Source organism: Daktulosphaira vitifoliae, unplaced genomic scaffold (genome assembly GCF_025091365.1).
Source record: "Daktulosphaira vitifoliae isolate Bord-2020 unplaced genomic scaffold, ASM2509136v1 Scaffold_1, whole genome shotgun sequence".
NCBI classification, from domain to species: domain Eukaryota; kingdom Metazoa; phylum Arthropoda; class Insecta; order Hemiptera; family Phylloxeridae; genus Daktulosphaira; species Daktulosphaira vitifoliae.
Window position 1 is genome coordinate 71016458 of NW_026099572.1, and position 22378 is coordinate 71038835.

A 22378-nucleotide genomic window follows, 5' to 3' on the forward strand; every position below is an offset into this window, starting at 1 on the left:
ATTTAACTTTATAATGCTATAACTTATTGAAAAGTTTATGGATCCACACAATTTTTTTATGAGAAATAATATTTTTTAATAAACCCTTTTTCATTCGACATACTTTATCTTAATCGAGATATTAATAAGGAACCAGCAGATCAAGTAGCTTTTGGAATAAAACACCAATTTTTTTAAAATTAAACACTATCTAAAGATTTGCATCGAAGCGTTTATTTTTGATAGTGATTTTAATCACTATCAGATATCATTATACTTGATCCAACTATGTCACGTCACCACTGTGCCGCGACCCCCCTGTGCTGGGTTTTTATTATTTGATTTTAATAATAATTTTTTTTCAATTTTTTTTCTTAAAACTTTTTCAAAAATCAACAAATCAACATAATTTTTTTTTATACTAAAACATTAGATATTTTCTTTTTGTTTGATATCATTTTTTTGAAAATCTAACACTTAACCTGCTCATGGGAGGGATTTAAAATAGCAATTTTTTTACAAAAACTAACTTTTTCAACTTAATTTTTGAAAATGTTCCGGAAATACTGCGTCCTTTAAACATATATCAAATTAAAGCTTTTTTTATGTACTATAAAATGAAAAAAAAAAATTTGTCCCGACACTTTATCTTCTGCATGTAAACGGTTGCCGTAGTTAAAAAAACACTATTTTTGTGTTAAAATTTTCGATTTTCGATTTTTAATTTTCAACTTAAAAATGCTATAACTTTTCGAAAAATGTATGTATCAGCACAATTTTTTTTTTTCTAAATACATTATAAGTACATCTTTCATTTGACATACTTTTTATTAAAATTAGACAATTTCCCCTTATATAGGGGGGGTTCAAACTTTGAAACATTGTATAAAAAATAGAACTTTTTCAACTGAACTTTTGAAAATGTTCCGGAAATACTGCGTCCTTTAAACATATATCAAATTAAAGCTTTTTTTATGTACTATAAAATGAAAAAAAAAAATTTGTCCCGACACTTTATCTTCTATGTGCAAATGGCTGTCGAAATTATAAAAAAAATGTAATATTTGCGATAAAAATCACCTTTTATAACGATGTTTTTTGTACTTAAAACTGCCATAACTTTTTCAAATATTAACTAATCAAAATAATATTTCTTTATATTGAAACCTTAGGTAATTTTCTTTCATTTGATATCATTTTTTTTTGAAAATCTAACACTTATTCTGCTCACAGGGGGGATTTAAAATAGCAACTTTTTTACAAAAACTAACTTTTTCAACTTAATTTTTGAAAATGTTCCGGAAATACTGCGTCCTTTAAACATATATCAAATTAAAGCTTATTTTATATACTATAAAATGAAAAAAAAATTTGTCCCAACGACCTATCTTCTATGCGCAAATGGCTACCGTATTCAAAAATATGCTATTTTTTATTAAAATTCTGGGTTTTGTATTTTATTTTATTTAAAATATCTTATTAGGGGAATACGCTGACTTTCATGAATATTATATAATTTAATTGACATAGAATAAAGTTCATAAGACATATGAAATTAAACTTATTAAAATTTTTTTACTTTTTTAAAGTCGAAAAAGTAATTTTTAAATTTGAGTTAGCTTAAATAGCTAATTTTATCATGCAATAATAGCAACGAACAGTTGACGAATGGGTATCACCTGTGACTATCACGCCTAGGGTACGAGGTTCAAATCTATCCGTGGCTTTTAATATTTTCATTTTTTTTTGAGTTAGAATAGAATTGTCAAATCATTTGATATTTATCTCATTTAGATTCAATAATTTCAATAAATATAAAGGATCTTATCACTATAGTCTCCCCTCGTGAGAAGAAATTTATATTCATGTTAATATTGTTTTACTATGTGGTTCTTTTTGTGACTACGATTTATTTTGCCAACCCTCATTAGACCTACTTTTTTCAACGATACGTCAAATGATTCATTTAAGTTTATGATATTTAAGTTAATGATTAGTTTAAGTTATTACTCTTAAAAATCAAAAAAATATTCCTTATTCAAATAAAAAGTAGCTTAACTAGATTTGTCCATACAAACAATTAAAATCATTAATTTTNCAACTTTATCCATATAAACAATTAAAATCATTAATTTTTAATATTCTTAAAGTATTTACTGTCGAATTAGATTTGATATGATAAAAGTATTCAACTACAAAAGTAAATAATTTTACTTTATAATTTATTAATTTTTTAACTCTATTTCTGTGTGCTACTACCAGTCTATAATATGCCAAATTTTTTTGTAATATGTTGCTATATAAATCATAAATTAAAAAAAAAAAATGATTTTTAGTTTCACCTGAATTTAATGATGGATTTTTACAATTATAATTATATTTTATAATACGCTCAATTGAGTAAATCTTTTTAACTACTTTGGTTTGATTGGTTCATTTAATTAAAGTAAATTATTAAAATTAATTAAGTTCTGAATATTTCAATTGCAGAATTTTTTTAAACACCAAAAGTTATTAGGATATGATTACTATTCTTTCTATTTCAGTTATCTATTACGATAAAAATGTAAAAAAATCGAATTTTTCTGACAAATGTNTGGTTCATTTAGTTAAAGTAAATTATTAAAATTAATTAAGTTCTCAATATTTCAATTGCAGAATCTTTTTAAACACCAAAAGTTATTAGGGAATGATTACTATTCTTTTTATTTCAGTTATCTATTACGATAAAAATGCAAAAAAATCGAATTTGTCTGATAAATGTACTGTAAATAGTAATTATAAAATTTCCTGATTGCATATTAATCTTAAAAATTTCATTTTTTTCTATTTAATAATGTCAATTTCAAACTTGCAAGTTGAACTATAAGTTATGGTAACAAATTCATTTTTTAGCTTCGATCCAAAGCTGAGAAGGTATTTTTCATTAAAACTTTCACTTTAAAAGACAATAAAAAGTAGGTTCAAAATGATTACTTTTAACACATTAAAAATCAAAATCAGTATTAATTTAATACAATTTTTTTTGTTCTTAATTATTTTTTTTTATATGTAAATACTTATTTTTTAATAATAAGTAATAATATTAAAACTTAGAAGTAATAGAAAAAGTTTAATTGCACATTTGAAAACATCACGAAAAGTTTATTTAGAAAAGTATATTTTTTTTCTGATGAAAGTTCCTTTTGTTTAGTGTATTTATTCATTAGTAACAAAATTTTTTTATTAAAAAGTATTGCATAAATTCCTTTAAATTTGTATACGCATTAAAAGTATATGAATATACAACTCCTTTTTATTTTTATAATATCTCCGTAAAAATTACAATATTATATTATTGAATACCACTTTCATACTCAATTTAATTACTGTAATTATTATGTATTCATATATTATAGTTATAAATCGGGGTAAAATTAAGGGAATAAGTGTTATTGTTGTTTTTGAAATAATCTACCAATTTCATTTTTTTCTATTTAATAATATTTATTTCAAACTTGCAAGTTGAGTTAAAAGTTATGGTAATAAATCATTTTTTTTTTATTTAAAACTTTCACTTTAAAGGACAAAAAGAAGTAGGTTCAAAATGATTACTTTTAACATATTAAAAATCGATAATAATTTGAAAATAATTAATTATAAAAATTATATAATATATAATTAAAATAATTACTAATCTGGATATAATTAAGGAAATAGGAGTTGATGTTGGGTTGGGTTGGTTACATTTTTAACTTTATAATGCTATAACTCATTGAAAAGTGTATGAATCAACACAATTTTTTTATGAGAAATAATATTTTTTAATAATCCATTTTTCATTCGACATACTATATCTTAATCAGGTTATTATTAAGGAACTAGCAGATCATGTAGCTTTTGTAATTATCCACCAATTTCTTAGAATTAAACACTATCTACAGATTTGCATCGAAGCGTTTCTTATGATAGTGATTTTAATCACTGTCAGATTAAATCTATACTGGACCCAACTATGCAACGTCAATACTATGCCGCGACCCCACTATGCTAGGTTTTGTTTTTATATAGAATTAATTATTTATTATATCAAATAAATTTTATGGCATTTTGGGTTTTATAAAATTCAGGGGCATAGTTATCAGGTTGGTAGAGGGAATGAAGGCTTTGCTTTTATGAATCTATAAGTCTTACATTATATTTACACGCTTAAGATTTAGAGATTGTACAGATCATAGGACATACATAGTATGCTCTCATTATGCTACTATTTCAAAATAAAATACAATTAATTTGATGTATATGAGTGTTACAATTTGTCTCCCGTTGTATTTGAACTTATTCTGTCAATAATGTTATTACTAAAATAATTAATAGATACATGGATATTTTTTTTATTAGTCTATTGTTTTAAAAATACTTTATTGTGTATATATCATTAAAACATTTCTTTTCACTTCACAATACTTTTGAATAAATAATTGAGGAAGTATTTATTTTTACGGAAATAGTTTAATAAGTTATCACCCCAAAAGTGTTGTGTTCAACATTACGATAAAAGTTTTATACTTTTAATAGATGGTCGTTGATATGTCGTCTTGGTGACGAATTTTAAACAAAGTCATTATACCGACAAAAACGCATGAAAATACAATGAAAACAATATTTTATTAAGATCAATAAATGATGAAACGTTTATGTAAAGAACAAACTGAATAAGTTTGTTTAGAAATGATTGTGCCATACAAGAAGTCAGATGTTCCTTTTTTTACAATAATTTTTTAATGTTTAAGTTTAATTAATTTATGTTTAATTTTGTAGTATGTTGGGGTTTTTTTTAGATATATGAAAAAATTTAAGTGGTGAGTCAACAAAGAAACATAATCTTTAATAATTTAAAAATATAAAATTTAGTATTTTTATACGTAATATTTATATATTTTTTTCATGCTACACTAAGGCACCTTTTTTATTAAGACGACTATAAATCTTGATAAATAAAAATTAACGTTACGATTAAATATACGAGTAAATAAATACACAAAATATACTAATTAATTAGTATAAAAAATGCACATTTTATTTTAATTTGATACTATAAATAAATTTTTCACTTAATTTCAACATTTTATATATTTGTTTCTAAAGTATTACTATTATTTTATAATTACAATATAATGTTAATCATATTAATATTAAATATAGTATTGTATATTTGTGAAAAACAAGGACAAAAATTGAGCGATTTAGCTCATTAATAAAAGTATTTAAAATTAATAGGTTTCATTCTAATAAAATTATCACCAAATCAATTTTAAATAAACACATCTACAAATGGCCAAAAACATAAAATGTGATTTAACAGTCGAAAACCAATTAATAAAGACTATGCCAGCAAAAATTTTCGGTGAAGAATTAAACGATAAAAAGGCTAGAGCAAAACTTGGGTGGACTCAAAAACATTCTAGTTTCAATAAAAAAGAAACCGAAACTATTTGTGATAATGCGTATCAACATCGAACAAGTAGTAAACTTTTAAAAAATGAAAAAAAAGGTAGGCCAACGGCAAATCCGACCACAGTTTGCCTGAAACCTGAAACCAATTATGATTGTAAAGAAGGATTTGCTCAAAGACTAAGGCAAGCATGGATTGATCGAGAAAAATCAAAATCTTGTATAAATATCTATTTAGCTAGAAACGTCATAGAAAATCCTTCTATGGAAATATATAATGATAATCAAAATTCATCAAATGATGATCAAGAATGCGATTCTAATCGTACTTCTATTGAAGTAAAAATTCAAAGTCAAGTTGGTGAAAGTGAAAACTCTTGTGACTCTTGTGAAGAAGATAAAACTCAGTCAGCAGCAGTGAGACGTGTTAAATTTTACAATAGCTTTAAGAAAAATGACGATAATAATTCCATAACAAGAGTTATGTCAGCTCCTTCGTCAAGAAATCAAAAAGTGCATATTGCTAAAAAACAACGGTTAATAGGTTTGCGAAGACAATCACAAGAAATAAATAGGCCTTCAGCTAGAAAACTGAAATCATGTCGAAGTAAAGCATTCCATAAGAGTATAGACGAAGAGACTCAACAACTGAATAAACATCGATCAATAAAAAAACATCAAAATACAGAAGTAATAACAATGATGTCACTTTTAAGTCCTGTTGGTAGCGATGTTGAAGAAAGATTTCCAAATGAAATACCTGCAAAAATGGGTAAGAAAACATTTCATAAGCTTTTTGATTAAAATACTACACTTATTATTACTTAGAAGTAAAAATAAAATATGCAAAGCAAATGAATTTCAAAGATTATAAGCTTTAGTTTCAGTTTTAAAAAAAATTAGTTATCTTTTGTGATAAGTAAACTAACTATATTAACACTATCTTGAATATAAATTTAATTTTAAATAATAAATAGTTCATTATTCACATAAAATTATTATCAACTATTAAAATCTTTTAACTATTTAGAATAACTTTCGCTTACGTTAGCATGTAAGAACTTTTTAATTACTTAGAAGCGAAACTTTTAATAGCTACGTGCAACAATATAATTTGTGGTTTCAATATTTTTATGAATAGATTATTTACTCGAAATTAAAGTTTATTATATGATGTATTATTTTATTTGACGAATATTTTTTTAGTTACATTTCCTCAATTCAGCTATAATATGCGATATCATCAAAAATCTTTTGACAGTGTGGTACAATCAATTGAACAACCTAAGCTTCTTACTAATCGCGTGGGAAAATCATTAATAAAATACAAAACGCTTGATTTAACAAGGTATTATAATTAAGTAGTACATTTTAAAATTTATGTTTATTTTATTTTATTATTTCAAAGCTTTAATTTATAATTTAACTATTATATATTTAAGTTCATTTTTTTATAGAATTTTACCTCTTTGATTTACGTTTTTTTAAACAGTTTTTCATTTAAACATATACTTTGTAAAATAGATCTAAAATTAGAAAGAATTTATGAGTACTTTCCAACAAAGTTAATATTAAAAAAATAATTATAGTGCAAAACCAATGTTCCCTATTTTATTCTTTTATTAAAACAAAAAAATCAATGTTAATAAAGTATTTAAAAATTTTCTATCTGAACGAAAATTAAATTGAAACGAGAGCAGCATTTTGTTCATATGTGTGAGCTATGTTGCAAACCTCAATATGCCAGGCGCACATTTGATATCAATTACCAATTACGTAATAAAAAAAAAAAAAAAAAAGGAGAGAGACCTAGGTGGGACGGGTTTACTTTGAATTCATTTTGGTCTTGGTCTAGCTTCTAATTTGAATGTGATCATTTTTAATTTTAATGTACAACTAAAATTCCAATAATTCATTTAAAATGTTAGGCTTCAAAAATGGATGTGATCAACTGTATAGAATAATGTTGAATTATAACAGTATTTTTACGCTGTTCGAACTGATATTTACTCTTTTGTAATTCATTATATTCGCAACAACCGTCTAGCTGAACCTCTAATTCTTCATCCTCTAAATTTAATAAGGGGCCAGATTAAAAAGAAATTTTGCTATACATTTAAATGAATTATAAGATTATCTTATAATTTATTGTTAATCAACATTTCTACGTTGAACAATTTTTACGTTTAACGTTTTTAATATTAAAATATTTATATATGTTGACAAAAATTTTCATTTTTAAGTTATAATTATAACTACAACGTTTTTCTGACCTGTATTCAATAATTCAAAAATACAATTTGAACAATTTATCGTCATCAAAATATCTGAACATTTTTAAAATTTATTTCAAACTTATGTTTATTTATAGTAATACAAATAAATATTCTTATCATTTTTAATTCTATTTAATTTATTTTATTTTATTTGCATGTTAATTATTTCTATCATAGATTTAAATCACAACTCCAAAGTGGAGTTGTGATTTTTCAGTGAGTTAAAGTAACTCACTGAAAAATTTATAAAAATACATTTTTTCTTAAAATTTTGAAAAGTCTTCTTCGGTCAATCTTCCCTTCATCATATATTTATTTATGATTATACTTATAATAAATGCATTCATTAACCAAATTAAGTTTTACAACCTTATTTGGTAACTAATCAAAATATTTTTTATGACATGACCTACATTATTACATTATATATTGGTAAATATTAGCTATCACGGTTAAATATTTCAATTTATTGAAAATTACAAAAGTTGTTCTATGTATGATTTTGCTGCATGCAAACATGAAAATAGTTAAAGTAACCTTTTAAAAGTATTTAAGGGATGGTTTTATTTAGTTTAATATATAACAAAGAAAAAGCCTTTATTATATGTAAAACATGCAAAATAACTAAACGGTTTGGAATAATCAAATTTAAATGTATTTTCATATTTTAGTAGTATATTTATAATTTTACCATTGATTTGCAAACAAAATGCAAATTGATACGATATTATACTCTTTTATGTAGTTCATGTCAAAGCACATTTTATATAATATTTCGCGTGACAATATCAATGATTTTGATTTTTAGAAATGAAGGAAATACAACAATTCAAGAAGAAAAAGGAACCTTGCATCATGAAATAAATAATGACGAAAGTCACAATGAAAATATTGTATCTGAAGTACTCACGAATAATTATGAAGTTATCGATGGTCAACCTTTGTTCAAAACCGCCAAAGAAAAAGAGTGTTGGACCCTTTTCAAGAAAATGACAGACAAGGGAATTTCTGTAACTTTTGATACGGTTCTAAGGTAAATTATTTTAATATTTTTTTTAACAAATGTAACGAGTAAATGAATGTAAGTTTATATTTGATTTAATCGTATTTTTTTAGAGGGATGCTGACCCCCACCGAATACAGATTAAGAAAAAACGAACTGTTATCGTATGGCTAAGTAAAGTGTTATGCAGTTTTAAACAAAATGCAGTATCTTGGCTGTTTTGCTAACGCTTGCGTCTATTTAGACTTAACCTGATAATTAATAGCTTAGGGCCTATTGTTTTTAACACGATTTATGACTATGGCCAAAATAATAGTTGCTGTTGTAACATAGTACATACTCTAAGTAGGCCCTAGTGAAATGACTGTTTAATCATTTCAAAGACAATGAGAAAAGTCTTAAAAAATAAAAACACATTTAAAGAACGGTGTACCCGCTGATCAAATTCATAAACCTCTAATTCGCTTATACTCTCATATGTAGACTGACTCAATGAATACAATAATATACATGCAGTGAGAGCCTATGCGTTTCGACTTGTAATGTTTGCGCTGCACTACACTGTGTTTCAATAAAAATGATCGGAGCGGCAATGGAGGGAGCACAGTAGAAATACGTTAGATGGCCTGGCCGGGCAACAGCACCGACAGAAGTGGCAGACCCGAACCAAACGTCGAACGACTTGATTGGCGAGTTGTTTCTTAGTGTATAGAAATAGAAATAATTGTATTGTTTAAAACCGTTTGTGTTTGATTTTTGTGAATTGCGTTTATTTGATGATTCATTTTCAATAAATATTATATTTTAACAATACTTAGTAGTTGTATAATTTTTATTGGAAAAAATATTTTAACGGCTAATTTACGTGAACAATTTACTGGAGTGTACCTGCTGTCTGTGATTACATATGTGATAAGTGTTCGGCGGTATGTGACGATACGCCGTGTGTATAAAGTTATTCGCGCTTGAAAATTATGACCGTTTCATATTCAAGACTTGTAGCCAATGGAAGTAGTTTTGGATGTTTTGGAAGCATACTTTGCAAGTAAGTGAATAGTTAAAATTTTTACATAGTGTTTCATCACTATCTATAAATCACTATCACTATCACTAAATATCGCCCTGTAAGTTGCATTAAACTAAATAGAATGTAGAATATTTTAAACTATTGAAGTATTATTTCCAAAGTGTTATAACAATCATGATTTCAAAATATAAGTTTTCGTGATTTTATTCATTTTCATTCACTAAAACTTTTTTTAAAAATGGTTCAATATTCATAAATTCTATGATATTACTATTTTATTAAGGTTTATAATAGTAATGAATAAAAATCATAATACTCATTTAGAAATAATTACTAGCTCCATGAACATTATTAAAATATAATTAACTGCTTGACTGCAGACACCCCTGACACACTTATGTATTTAATATTATATTACATTTATCCCTATTAAAAATAAAAATAATATTTTTAAGGTGTTGCGTAATTTAAATAGTTAAATTTGGCAAATTGGTTTAGTTGCTTATAAACGTTTAGGGTTATGATATTGATTAGTTTGTTAATATGTGATTATTATACAGTTTTAATGATCTTGCAATGTAATTATTATTATTAAGCAAAACATACATAGTATAATAAACAGGTCTATATTTAAAGCTCCGGGCAGTGATTCTGCAAGAAATGAAAAGATCCTTTTTTTGTTACGTAAATTTTAATTTACAGGAAATATTAATAGTCTTTAAAATTGAAAATAGCTAATAGATACAAATTACGCGTATCGAGGTTACTATGTTACAGATTACAAATCATTTGATATGACTTATCATTATTTTAAAAAAAGCGACAAGATTTGCCGTAAATACATTTTCCTAGTTTTACCAAAACGTTAATTAAAATTAATTAATTTTGAATTGAATTTAATAGTTGTATGATTTAGTTGTTAACAAACTTATAGACTTTTAAGCGGTCTTTCATATTTGACTTGCCCCTAAGCATTTAATTAGCAAGAGTGAATAATTATAATTATATTTTACAAAAAGAACATAATAGCCTAGAGTTATGTGTGGCAGTTGCCCTTCAGATTTGGACAAATTAAAATGCTATGATTGGCAGTTGCTCATAGATTTCTTTGGAAACAATGTCCTTATACTTGCGACAAATATTGAAACTATAATTTGTTTTATGACGAACGCGAGTGTAAAATATTAAACGATTTTCTATTAAGTGTATACGTCATATGATTTTATTTTTATAGATATTTTGAAGGTTTTTTTAATATTTATTTCAATTTTGACCCGAAATTATTTAGAAACTTTTGAAAGTCGACATAATACATTTATTTAAATTTCAACATATTTTTTTCGGGAGTCTTAAAAACACAATTAAGGTTGCATAATAAATTTTAATAGGTAATTGGACTTTTTTTAAACTGAATGAGAATTACTATACCGTGTTTTTATTGTAAGTATTGTATTTGTTGGTGATGAAACATCTAGATCCGTATCAACATTACGAAGCTTTTTACTAAATTTTCTAAAATAAATTTGATTTTAACACACGCATCTGTCCTCGTAAGAGATAAAGAACATTAGATACCTATTGTTTCAACGATGAAACCTATGTTTATCTATACGCATAAATTATTTGATACATACAATAAAAATTTTAATCGTGGTTAATTATGAACGAATGCATTTATTTGTCGAGGTCGAAGTTAAAAGAAAAGAAAACCTCAGAATTTAGTTGGGTATGTTTTTGTCTCACCATATTTGATATCCAGTATATATCCTTTATCCACTAGTTTACATGCTGCCATAATTTACAAGAACTTTGTAGGTCCAATTAGAACATTTTAATAGACACTAACAACCCAACGTCAAAACTAAGCATCATTACCATAGGAAATAGTCTTGACACAATTATTAGATTTCTAGACACGCACATCATACAAACAAAATGAACGCTCTTTCGCAGCTTTTATGTATATGATCTTAAAACACAATGGTAATATTGTTTAAAGTAATTAAGTGTTCAATTTTTTTTACTTGCTTGTCAATAGACACGCGTTACTTGTACTGCTACTATATTATTTGACACAAACTGACATCATTTATACCTTTGAAAACGTCTGTCGTAAGCTTTCGAGAATTTAGTATGCATCCATCGCTTTGACCGCAAATCATGAAACACATTCCAATGAGATGTTTACGTCTGTGTCATATTATATTATCGTACCTTTTTTTTGTTGGCTCGGATGAGACGTTTGTTCACAATTCATAAATAAAAGTTAATATATCACGTGGGTACACTATAAACTGCAAATATTGTAACTGAAAATGTCGAAATATATTAAAATTCATTGCTTCTTTTAAATAAGTAATTTAAAAATTATCATTATTTTATAATTAGTAACAATAATGTTAAATAATAATGTTTACGTTAAATCATAATTTTTATTAAAAACATTAATTTAGGAAATTTTTATCTTAAATAAAATAAAAATTCTAAATACTTTTTACGAACACAAGAGATAAATACTATTTTTATAAAATTTAATACGAATATTTGTTTTTCTCTGTTTATGTTGTTACGCCATGGTCTTTTAAGCATTTTAATAACATAATTTAGATTTTTAAGATCCAGGTTGATTATTTACATGACTCACACAATATCTTTAAAGGAGTGGCGTTCAAGAATTTTTAAATTTAGGAGAAGAGTAAAACCAAAAACAAAAATGTTAGGGACTTATTTTAGATGATTTTTTATGAAGCTATTTCCTAGTATTTTTCTTCAAATTATGACGAGTATTATCAGAGCTCAATCGAGCAACTCAAATTGATAATTAGTCTATGATGTATGCATCTTTCGAATTTGTATCACATGCTGAGATTTTTAAAGGTACTTAAAACAGCTAAGGTATTGATAGCTAATTCGGCTCCTTTAATTTAATCTGAATGTCTTTATGCTTTAGCTCAGTCTATTTATTATCTAATTTATCTCTTTCTTTTAATATTTTTCGTTTTTTAAGGAAAAATAGTTTTGTACTCTGGTTTTTAAATCAAGTATAGTCGTAGTTTTGAGATAAATTATCGTTTCATCACTAAGTTTGTGCAATTTCGAAACTATTTAAGAAACTTTTAGAGTTGACATTGTCATATCTATTTGTTAGTATAACTATTGACTAACAACTTCTTAGTATATTTTCTAATTTACTAGAGATAGTGTAAAAAGGTGGGGTTGATGTCATTTATACTGATTCGTGGAAGGATTTTGACTCTGTAGATCACAGCCTTTTGATTGATTAAATAAGTATTATATTTACTACGCTTGTTTGAGTCTTTTCTGTCTGTTAAAAAACAAGTTAAATCTGTGGGCATATTTTATTATTATTACATTTAATATTTATTAACAATAAAAAAAATTGATTTCTCACTCTACATTTTCATTATTTATGATTGATTTACAAATATATCTGCCTATATGTTCGAAATTCTTGAACTGATTAGCTGACAGCATCATTTTTACCATATCGAAAATTACAGTTCACGAGTCATTCACTAAAGTGGAATCATATGGTTTTAATGAACCATTCAGTCAAATGCTCGAAGTTGCAAAGTATTCATATAGATTTGATGATTGTGATCATGATGATGAGTCTAAATTTCGTTATAAAAGTTTTTTCTGTTAACTAAAATCATCGTTTTTGTAATGAATGTGCAGTTGTATTATTAAAATAAAATTAAATGTTCATAATTTTTCACAGAAAAAATTCTAATTATTTATATTAATATTTTGTACTTAAAAAAAATGTGTCCTATAATTATTATCAACTTTTATTGTAATGTGTACTAATAAAATTTTTTTTTCTTAATAAGAAAAGAAATACAATATTTGTATTAGTAACGGCGCAAGCTTTTGTGGAGTCCTAGTCAATAAAATTACAACTTATACATATTATAACTTACTATTATTTAATAATTTTATAATTTCAGTACCGTGAGGCCTTGAATATAAATTTGAACGATTTGCTCCTGATTTGTATAGTTCATAATAATATAGATTTTATATAACTCAGTTATCTCTATAAATTACATAGAATTTTTATTCCGAACATTTTGAAAATAAATGTCAATATTGTAGGTATGTATTTCTCAAAAATTGAAAAATGTGTAATTACGAGGTTTTGCCATTGAGATAACAATATGTTTAAACTGGTTACAATAAATTGTTTTGGTTATAAATAATAATTTAGAATACAAACAATTTTATTGATCCTGGAAATCGTTAGTAAATTGATAAAATTAATATAAATTGTGTAAATAGCTGTTTAAGAATTTTTTGTCAGTATAAACAACATATAATGGTGACGAAATGATACTATAAATTTAATTTGTAAATATTTTTAAATACTATCCAACTTCCATTTTCTTTTTGCGATATTATTGAAATATAATTATGACTTTTGGGTAATTTACATATTTTCATGATCTTAATTTAAAGAAAATGAACTAAATACTTAACTGTTGTGCATTGCTTTAGTCTGTGGTAATGTTTTTTTTATTCTTAATAAAAAAAAGACTATATTTTTTATTTATTTAATTTAATTTTCCTATTTTTAAATTTGAAAATCTCGATGTGTAGTTTTGATTAAATAAAATCACTATAGGGCGGTGTCCTATCGTGTATAGACCGGTTGCATAGTAGAATATGACCGGTTTTTAGTATAAATGCGGTTATCCTTTGTAAAATGCATATTATGACCATGTATAATGATAATACCGAGGTCAATACTCCACGTGTTTTTTGTGAGTATAATTTAAAGTATGGTTATTCGAACTATCATTTTTTAACTAACTCAAATTTTGATTGGATCAATATCTTTAAAATAAAAATACAAATCAACATATTCATAACACGGAAGTTTAACTTATCGTATTTTATATACTATATTTTGTGAATTAAATGCATTTAATCATTATGCTAATTCAAATACAGAACAAACTGTTATTAATTTATTTGAAACTTAGTAAAACTTTTTTCCAGTATTATAGTTTTGAGGCGTTTAAGAGGGTTATTCCTCCAATAAACCGAAAAATATTTCTACGTTATTATGAAATTCTACAATAAAGTTGCACAAACAAGAGCCCTTTATAGTAGCTCAAACAAAATTAATAAATGCATGCATATAATTTAAAGCCCTGTTTATAAGCACCTGTCATTTTCCTATTTGTAATACAAAGCATGAACTACTTATTGTTCATGTGACTAAAATCAACTATGTACTTTTTTATTTGGGTTATACAAATTAATTAGTATTAAATACGGTTGAATAACATTTTATTGATCTTTCAAAGAAAAAAATTTATAAAAATTATTAGTAAGAATTAAGAAGTTATATTAAAAAAAAAAATTGAAAATGTCCCTTACTGAAATTTAAGAATTTTCAAAATATTTGATGTTATTTTAATTGTTAGAACTATAAAAAAAATTGTCGTTTTATTATGATCATTGAAAAAATTAGGTTTAGAATGAAAGGGTTTCTAAAATATTTGCTTTATTACACAAGTGATCATCAGTTATGTTCCCTCTTTAAAATTATACTTATTATACTTAGATATTTCTCTTATGATTTTTACTCGGATTAATTTCAAAATTACTCTACTAATAACAATAATGAAATTGTTATTTTTAATGTAGAAAATGTGAATTATGATTATGATAAATTTTTAATCTAAGAGGACAATTACTCATAGATGACAAGACCCCGTAACATTTTTCTTATATTAATCATATATCACATTAAATACGCTTTAATTATAAATAATTTAAAATACTTTCTTTCGAAAAAAAAAATTAATAATTAGCCATTTTTATCGAAAATTTTATGACTTTTCTCTTTAATGTCTGATAATTCCTAATAATTGATATTTCGGATAGTTTTTCTTTTTTCATATTGAGTACATTGTATAAGCTATAATTTAATGCAAGTTTAAAGAAGTCAAATATTTTGGGACATTATCAAAAATTGAAAAAAAAAATTGATATGATTTAAATCTATCCAATACCTTGGTTAACAATTGCATTTCAAAAAAAGTAGGCCGTTAGCAAGGCAAATGTTTGAAGTATTACCAATGAAAACTTTGCAATAATTCATCCAATTTTCAAAAAAATTATTAGAATATAAAGTGAAAACTAAAAATATAACAACTTTTTTAAATGATTGCACTGATTGCTTTAACTCGACACATTCTTTGATCTTTTGACTAACTGTTGAGCAAATCAATTCAGTAAGAGCGGAATAATTGTGTAAGCGTCATAAAAATTACATGGCAAAGTAAAATCAATTGCTTTTCAAATTCGCAACGATGCTAAAATTTTAATAAAAGTTAAGCTCACGAAAGATCCAATAGTCTTCATTATAAATAGTTCAAAATATTAAAATAGTACAATACACTAATAGTGTAGAATTTTTAAGTTTTAAGTGATACAACATGTAAATAGCATTTTTTTTAAATGATAAAAATAATGTTTTCAATTCTATTAAATTAAGAAATATTATAAAGCGTTAGTGAATTTATTTAAATATTTTTAATGTAATGTACACTATTGATCACGTGGTTACAAACTTTTAGTATCGTTTTTGAAATTTTGGCCACTCCTTATGTTCAAAATAACGCTATAATAAAAAAATTATTATTATAAACTAAATATTTTGAAACGGCAACTTTTCTTCATGCAACCCTAGTCAATTGAAAAAATATAGAACTATATAAATTTTGCTAGTTGAGAGGATATCCACTTACTTCTACCATTCAGCCGTATTTTTCTATTTTTTTTATAAAACAATAAAATAATTTTGAAAAGCATTTTTAGTATACAAAAAAAATATTCTATGGAGCATGGTATAAAAAATTATATAATATTTTGAAGTGAAACTTCTTTGTTTCAATTCTGCTTCTATTTTGCTTCTATTTCTAAAAATGTCCAAAAATAGCTAAACGATTCGCTTATACTCATTCTATAAATATTCAATATGTTATTAATAGTTTCAAATACATATTCATTAAGTGATAATTTAATCATTAAAATGATAATTAATTATAGAATGTTATAATAATATTCAAAATAAAGAGTCGTAAAATAATATATTGATGGAATATTCATATAAAATTGATATGAATATTCGTTACATACTTTTTAAATAATATAGGTAGAATAATAAAATATAAAATAAAATTAACAAATTTTATTTAGATTATTTTAATCCTCAACAAATTTAAAAATAATTAAAAAACTCATTTATAATTGTATTAAAATTATTGATAACATTAAAATACACTGTAAAATATACATGTGCCCAACTTTGCCATATACATAAAATAGAATCAATTGGGTTTTAGATGTTAAATGCAGTTGCAGGAGTTTTTAACCTTTTATTTGCTTTTAATAACCAAATAATAGCTACAATTTCAACATCTTTTAAAAAAGTAGCATTGAAAGATGAAAGACCAACAACTTCTAAAATAAATAAATAAAATATTTATAATACTTATAAAATATAACTTAAAAAGAAGTAAAGAACGTGAAATCGTTTTGTTAAATAAACATTTATTGTTCTTAAAACTAGTGTAAATGTACAATATAGCATATTTATTAGTTATATGCTACTCTAAAAACCAATTAAAATCCAATTACTTTTGATACAATTATAATTTTTCTGTAACAGTTTTTATTACAAAAATTTTCAATGGATCAATAAATAAAAATAAGGATAAGCACTTATTAGTTACAAGCGTTTTAATACATAGAATGAGTATCAAGTGAGAATTCGTACAGTACATACTGGTGTATATTTATAATTCACATTTTGTCTGCAATACATACCCATTCTATGTATTAAAATAAATACTTGTCCTAAAATTATTATCAGCTTTTTAAAGATTTTTTGAGAATTCTAAAAATTGGCTATGTTGAAAAAAATTTTTATTTATAGAAACATATAATAAAAAATATAGTTTTAGCGTAATCTAATATTAAAAATACCATATTTTATTCTATTTCGATGTATATATATATGTATAAAACCAAGAGGTGGGTTCTATACAAAATTAATAAATATATAATAAAAATATTAAATATGAATATATAGATATAATTTTGAATAAAAATTACAACTCAATCATATAAGGCATTGTTAGATAAGATGTGTTTTAAATTATCTAATTATTCATCATCTGATATTGGAAATATATTATAATCATTTTAAAACTCTTGGTTGGATTAGGTAGTAGTTGTAGCAGTTGTTTAGAGCAATTTTTGTTTATCTTGTACATCATTTGCAATAGGCATAAGTGACCAAATGACATAATATTTATTTTTGGATTCTATAATTGTATTAAAAATGTTTAATTTAAAATATGTTTTAACTTTTAAAATATTAATTATTTTAAGTATCTTATTATTTAAAATATTAAGAATTTTTTTTAATGGATTTCAAAATTTTATGATCTTACTTATAATATTTAATGTTTAATTGTCATATTGAAAGAAAATATTTTTATACATTTTTTATTTTTTTTTATTTCAACTTAGATGGTAACCACCACTCATTTCAACTAAATACTCTAAATTAAAAGTTTTTTTCTTGATTATTAAAATATAAATTTGTATAATTTTAATAATATGATGCAATTTATTATTATACAATCAATATTATTAATAATTTTATACAAGAAGTAAATAACCTATTTTATCTTTTTAAAATTAATTATTTACGTAATTAGTAAAAATATTTACCACATTATGTATTTTACATATTTTTCAGATGTTAGTATGGTGTCAATTTCTACAATGATAATTATCGGCATATATAACAATATTCATATTACATGATATTTATCATTGAAATTAATAATTTATCTATTGTATTTTAAGTTTTCTTTTAAATAGTAGTAAATATATATTACTAAAGGACAATCACTGAAATATACACTTCTTTTACAAAATTTGAACTAAAAGAAGTTTACACGATTATTTTTTTTTAATAAAATTGTAATCAATTGATTCAGGTTTTACTACACAGTGTGACTACATATTCTATAAGTATATGTTTATTTGTATTTATAATTAATGTCTATATACTCTTTTAAATCTCTTACTAAATAATAAAAAAGTCAAATAACTTAAACAATTATTTTAAATAAAATTAATAACTTGTTTTGATAACAACAAAATATTTAAAATCAATTCGTCTATTGACGGGTAATTAAAGGGTATTCTTTTATTTTCCATACACACATATATTAGATGTAATATCATGCCCAGGATAATTTTATAGAAGGTTATATATAAGAATTTTATTTTAATTCAAGGGGGTTGTAAAACCTTATTCTAGGTTGGTTTATCTAAGAAAAATGTTTATTATCGAAATAATATATATTTTTAACACGTAATTATTTTCATACGAGAATTAAAACCCCTATTTTCCTCAAATATGCTTTTGAGTTGACAGAATTAGGATACAATCAACTAAAAATAATAAAACCATATTACTCTTAGACTATGTAACATCAGTGTAGCTATTTTTACGATAACTATCGTATACATACGATATTTTAAAGCATCTGTACGATAACAATTCAGTATCGTACGATAAAATACGATAATTCTCTAATTTGCTAATACAACCCCTAAAACCTCATAGGTTCTCGTTAGCTATCAGCGTTCAAAACTGGTAATTCATAGATTATTTATCTAATTTAAGTTTTTAAGAAATCACGTTTAGTTTGACAGTTTAAGGTAGTATTATTTTTCGTTAGTATTAGATTCACTAGATTATTAATTACTGTACAATTACGTATAAAAGCTAAAGTACAATGCTATATAATTTATTTGGAGTACTTCGCCCTTCATTTTTTGGGGACGATAAAAAAATTGGGAGATATAATTCTTTTAATGAGTAACCTGTAATCATAGATAACTAAGATTTGCTATAACAAATAAATGAATAGATGTATTAATAAATAAATATCTATTATAATCAGCACGTTTATCAATATAGCTAANAATCTATTATAATCAGCACGTTTATCACAATAGCTAACTATTGTCTAAATATATCATGTGTAATTTCTTATCACAAAAGAGATAAAATATGTACGATATATTTAACGAATTATACAATAATTGTAGAATTATTGTAAGATTTATATATTTTTTTGATTGGCAACTCTGTCCAACATAGATTATAAAAAATAAATTATTTTAATTTAAATATTCTTTTATTATCTGTTTTATAAAATTCATAAAAATGTTTTCAAAATATGTATCTTGAATGCAATGATATTACAAATAGATTATTAAAATATTAAAGAAACTTTGAGTAATAACATTAAAATATTTATGGATTGTCCAATAATGATTATGAAGTATAAATTATTATTAATTTAATATTTTTTAAATAACATCAATACAGTATTTTCAGATGAACATTCTTTATAGAATACGATTGTATCACGATTATAATATCCTTAATTCAAATCATCTTAAGTAATTTAAAAAAAATGGATATTATTTCTTGAGGTAATTTATTATTAAAAAACTTATTTATTGTGTGTTTCATATATATCATATTGTTATACTTAGCTAGGAATGGTCGCAAAAAAATAAAATAGCGGGTGCAAACATAATAAATTAAAATTTTATTGCTTTCTGTTTATGAATTTCTTTATTTGAGTTTTTATAGTCTATAAAGTAGGAACAATAATTTAAAATATTGAAGTATTTGATAATGATATGAATAGAATGAACGGGTAGCTCCATTCATAGTATTCGACTATCATAGTAACAATAATAAGTATTAAAATTGCTAGTGTATTACGATCAGTATTTAAATTTAAATGTTAAATCCGGTTAGTGTGAAAACTTGACTCCCGTCAAAAATAATATAGTTCAAATCCTGTAATGAAATATATGATGTTGTTTATCATATGAGTCATAAGACCTTGCATTTTAAACCGTTGTTTCCTATGTTATGCGATACTTTCTGAAGAAAGTTAAAATAGTTAATACAAATAGTCTAAATATCTATACTTATTGTATCTCATTATTATATAAGGCGTGTCAAACATAGGTAGAGTCAAATGGAGTTACTTAATCGACATTATATTTTACACAAATAGCTTAAAGTTATACTCTATGAATTTCCCTAACTATATTAATGTAATGATGATTTACAGCATTGGTATTCATTACCGAATCAAAATTCATGATTTTAGTTTCTATAGAATATACACACTTGCCTGGGTAGGGAATTAAAATAAAATCACGCAACCATTAGAATTAAATCAAAGGCATTTAGTATACGATAGAATGAGAAATTATCTGTCTTGATTCAGTGATACACGGAAATTATTCCTATCAGTCTTAATTATTTGCAAAAAAAAGTCAACGAATTTTTTGTAACCTAGTACTAATTCTAAAATATTTAGTATCTAATGATTTAAAAGTTGTTTAAATGTTCGTAAAAGAAAATGAAATGACGGCCTTCTATTAAATAACACCAAAGCACAATATATATGTATATATTATAGTTTTATTAATAATGTTATTTCCTTTTTAAATAATAATTTTTCAAAATTAAAATATTTATCTACAAAAATAATATAAAACTCAAAATTAGTTGAAAGCTTTCAATAGTTTTTTTATTTTGGTGGTAATCCTTTTGTTTATGTATATTGATAATTATCAATTATTGGATAGTAAATTCAGATAATAGCTTTAAAAAATTGTATTTTCAGATGGCGCGGGAGTGTGTACAAGTTAGTATGGAGAGAGTTAGCTGCTTATTTAATGGTATACTTTGCCATAAATCTGGCTTACAGGTTTGCATTCACGGAAACTCAACAAAAGTACGTTGCAACAATTTTATTTTGTAAAAAGTAAACTTAAATAATTTAAAGTTTAATGGCCTCTTTTCCAAGGTTAACTGTTTAAAAAACACATCATCTTATGTTTTTATTTCACACTCCGTTTAAAAATTGTTTATTATCTAATTCTATATTACTTATAGTTTAAATGAAATTTCACATATTAAATAGCATCATGTAAAACATTATGTAAATATAGGAATATTTTTACAATCAATCATAACATATATATTTTTTGAAAACAGATTATTTATCAAAGTTCGCAGCTATTTAGCAGGTCATTCAGCAAGTGTTCCTTTGACATTTGCTATGAGCTTTTACGTAGGCTTAGTAGTAAAACGATGGTGGGAGCAATACAGATTACTTCCTTGGCCAGATACGTTAGCCCTGTTTGTTAGTGCTGCTATTCCAGGAACTACAGTGAGTAAATCGATTGTGTTTATAAATTAAAAAATAATAATAATAACTAGTATAATAGCTATAGTGGCATAATTAGAATGTAGTCTTGAGGAGATTTACATAAAAAAAATTTTTACTTTTCCTCAAAAAAAAAAAAAAAAAAATTGAAATTGCATCTTTGCCATATAATTATTTTTGTCATGAGTATATGACACTCATATCCCTCCTATGATTACGCCAGTGAATAGCTACTTTTCGAAATGTAAGTAGTTAATTTAAACCTGATCATTAAACAAGAGCGTTCTTTGAAAGCAAAGACAGTATACCCACCTTCAATTGTTTGTTTCTTATAGAT

The 22378-nt window shown here is 24.3% G+C and overlaps 2 protein-coding genes across 4 annotated transcripts in view; both read left to right on the forward strand.

Annotated features, from left to right (window-relative positions):
• The first annotated feature begins 4703 nt into the window (after window positions 1-4703).
• LOC126899058 (uncharacterized) lies at window positions 4704-9184 on the forward strand. 2 transcript variants are annotated; one of them, XM_050673585.1, is made up of 5 exons: window positions 4704-4820; window positions 5239-6184; window positions 6619-6760; window positions 8497-8721; window positions 8805-9184. In XM_050673585.1, the coding sequence occupies exons 2-5, from the start codon at window positions 5293-5295 to the stop codon at window positions 8863-8865; spliced, it is 1320 nt and encodes a 439-aa protein (XP_050529542.1). In that variant the 5' UTR covers window positions 4704-4820; window positions 5239-5292; the 3' UTR covers window positions 8866-9184. The 2 variants fall into 2 exon arrangements, with proteins under 2 accessions (XP_050529542.1, XP_050529551.1); XM_050673594.1 differs by lacking the exon at window positions 4704-4820 and having other exon boundaries at window positions 5144-6184.
• A 164-nt stretch (window positions 9185-9348) lies between these two features.
• Window positions 9349-22378, forward strand: part of LOC126899046 (bestrophin-4) — a 34609-nt gene continuing 21579 nt past the window's right edge. Inside the window, exons 1-3 of one of the 2 annotated variants that reach the window (XM_050673573.1) lie at window positions 9349-9736; window positions 21496-21606; window positions 21870-22044. In XM_050673573.1, the coding sequence (XP_050529530.1) occupies window positions 9666-9736; window positions 21496-21606; window positions 21870-22044 (357 nt within the window). In that variant the 5' untranslated portion in view covers window positions 9349-9665. The remainder of the gene's footprint in view (window positions 9737-21495; window positions 21607-21869; window positions 22045-22378) is intronic. The other variant, XM_050673563.1, reaches the window with a different exon arrangement.

Bases quoted from the DNA above. Each gene is read 5' to 3' on its own strand.
- LOC126899058 (XM_050673585.1), top strand. From the start codon at position 5,293: ATGGCCAAAAACATAAAATGTGATTTAACAGTCGAAAACCAATTAATA. The intron at 6,185-6,618 runs GTAAGAAAACAT...ATATTTTTTTAG, and splicing joins TGAAATACCTGCAAAAATGG to TTACATTTCCTCAATTCAGC. The intron at 6,761-8,496 runs GTATTATAATTA...TTTGATTTTTAG, and splicing joins AAAACGCTTGATTTAACAAG to AAATGAAGGAAATACAACAA.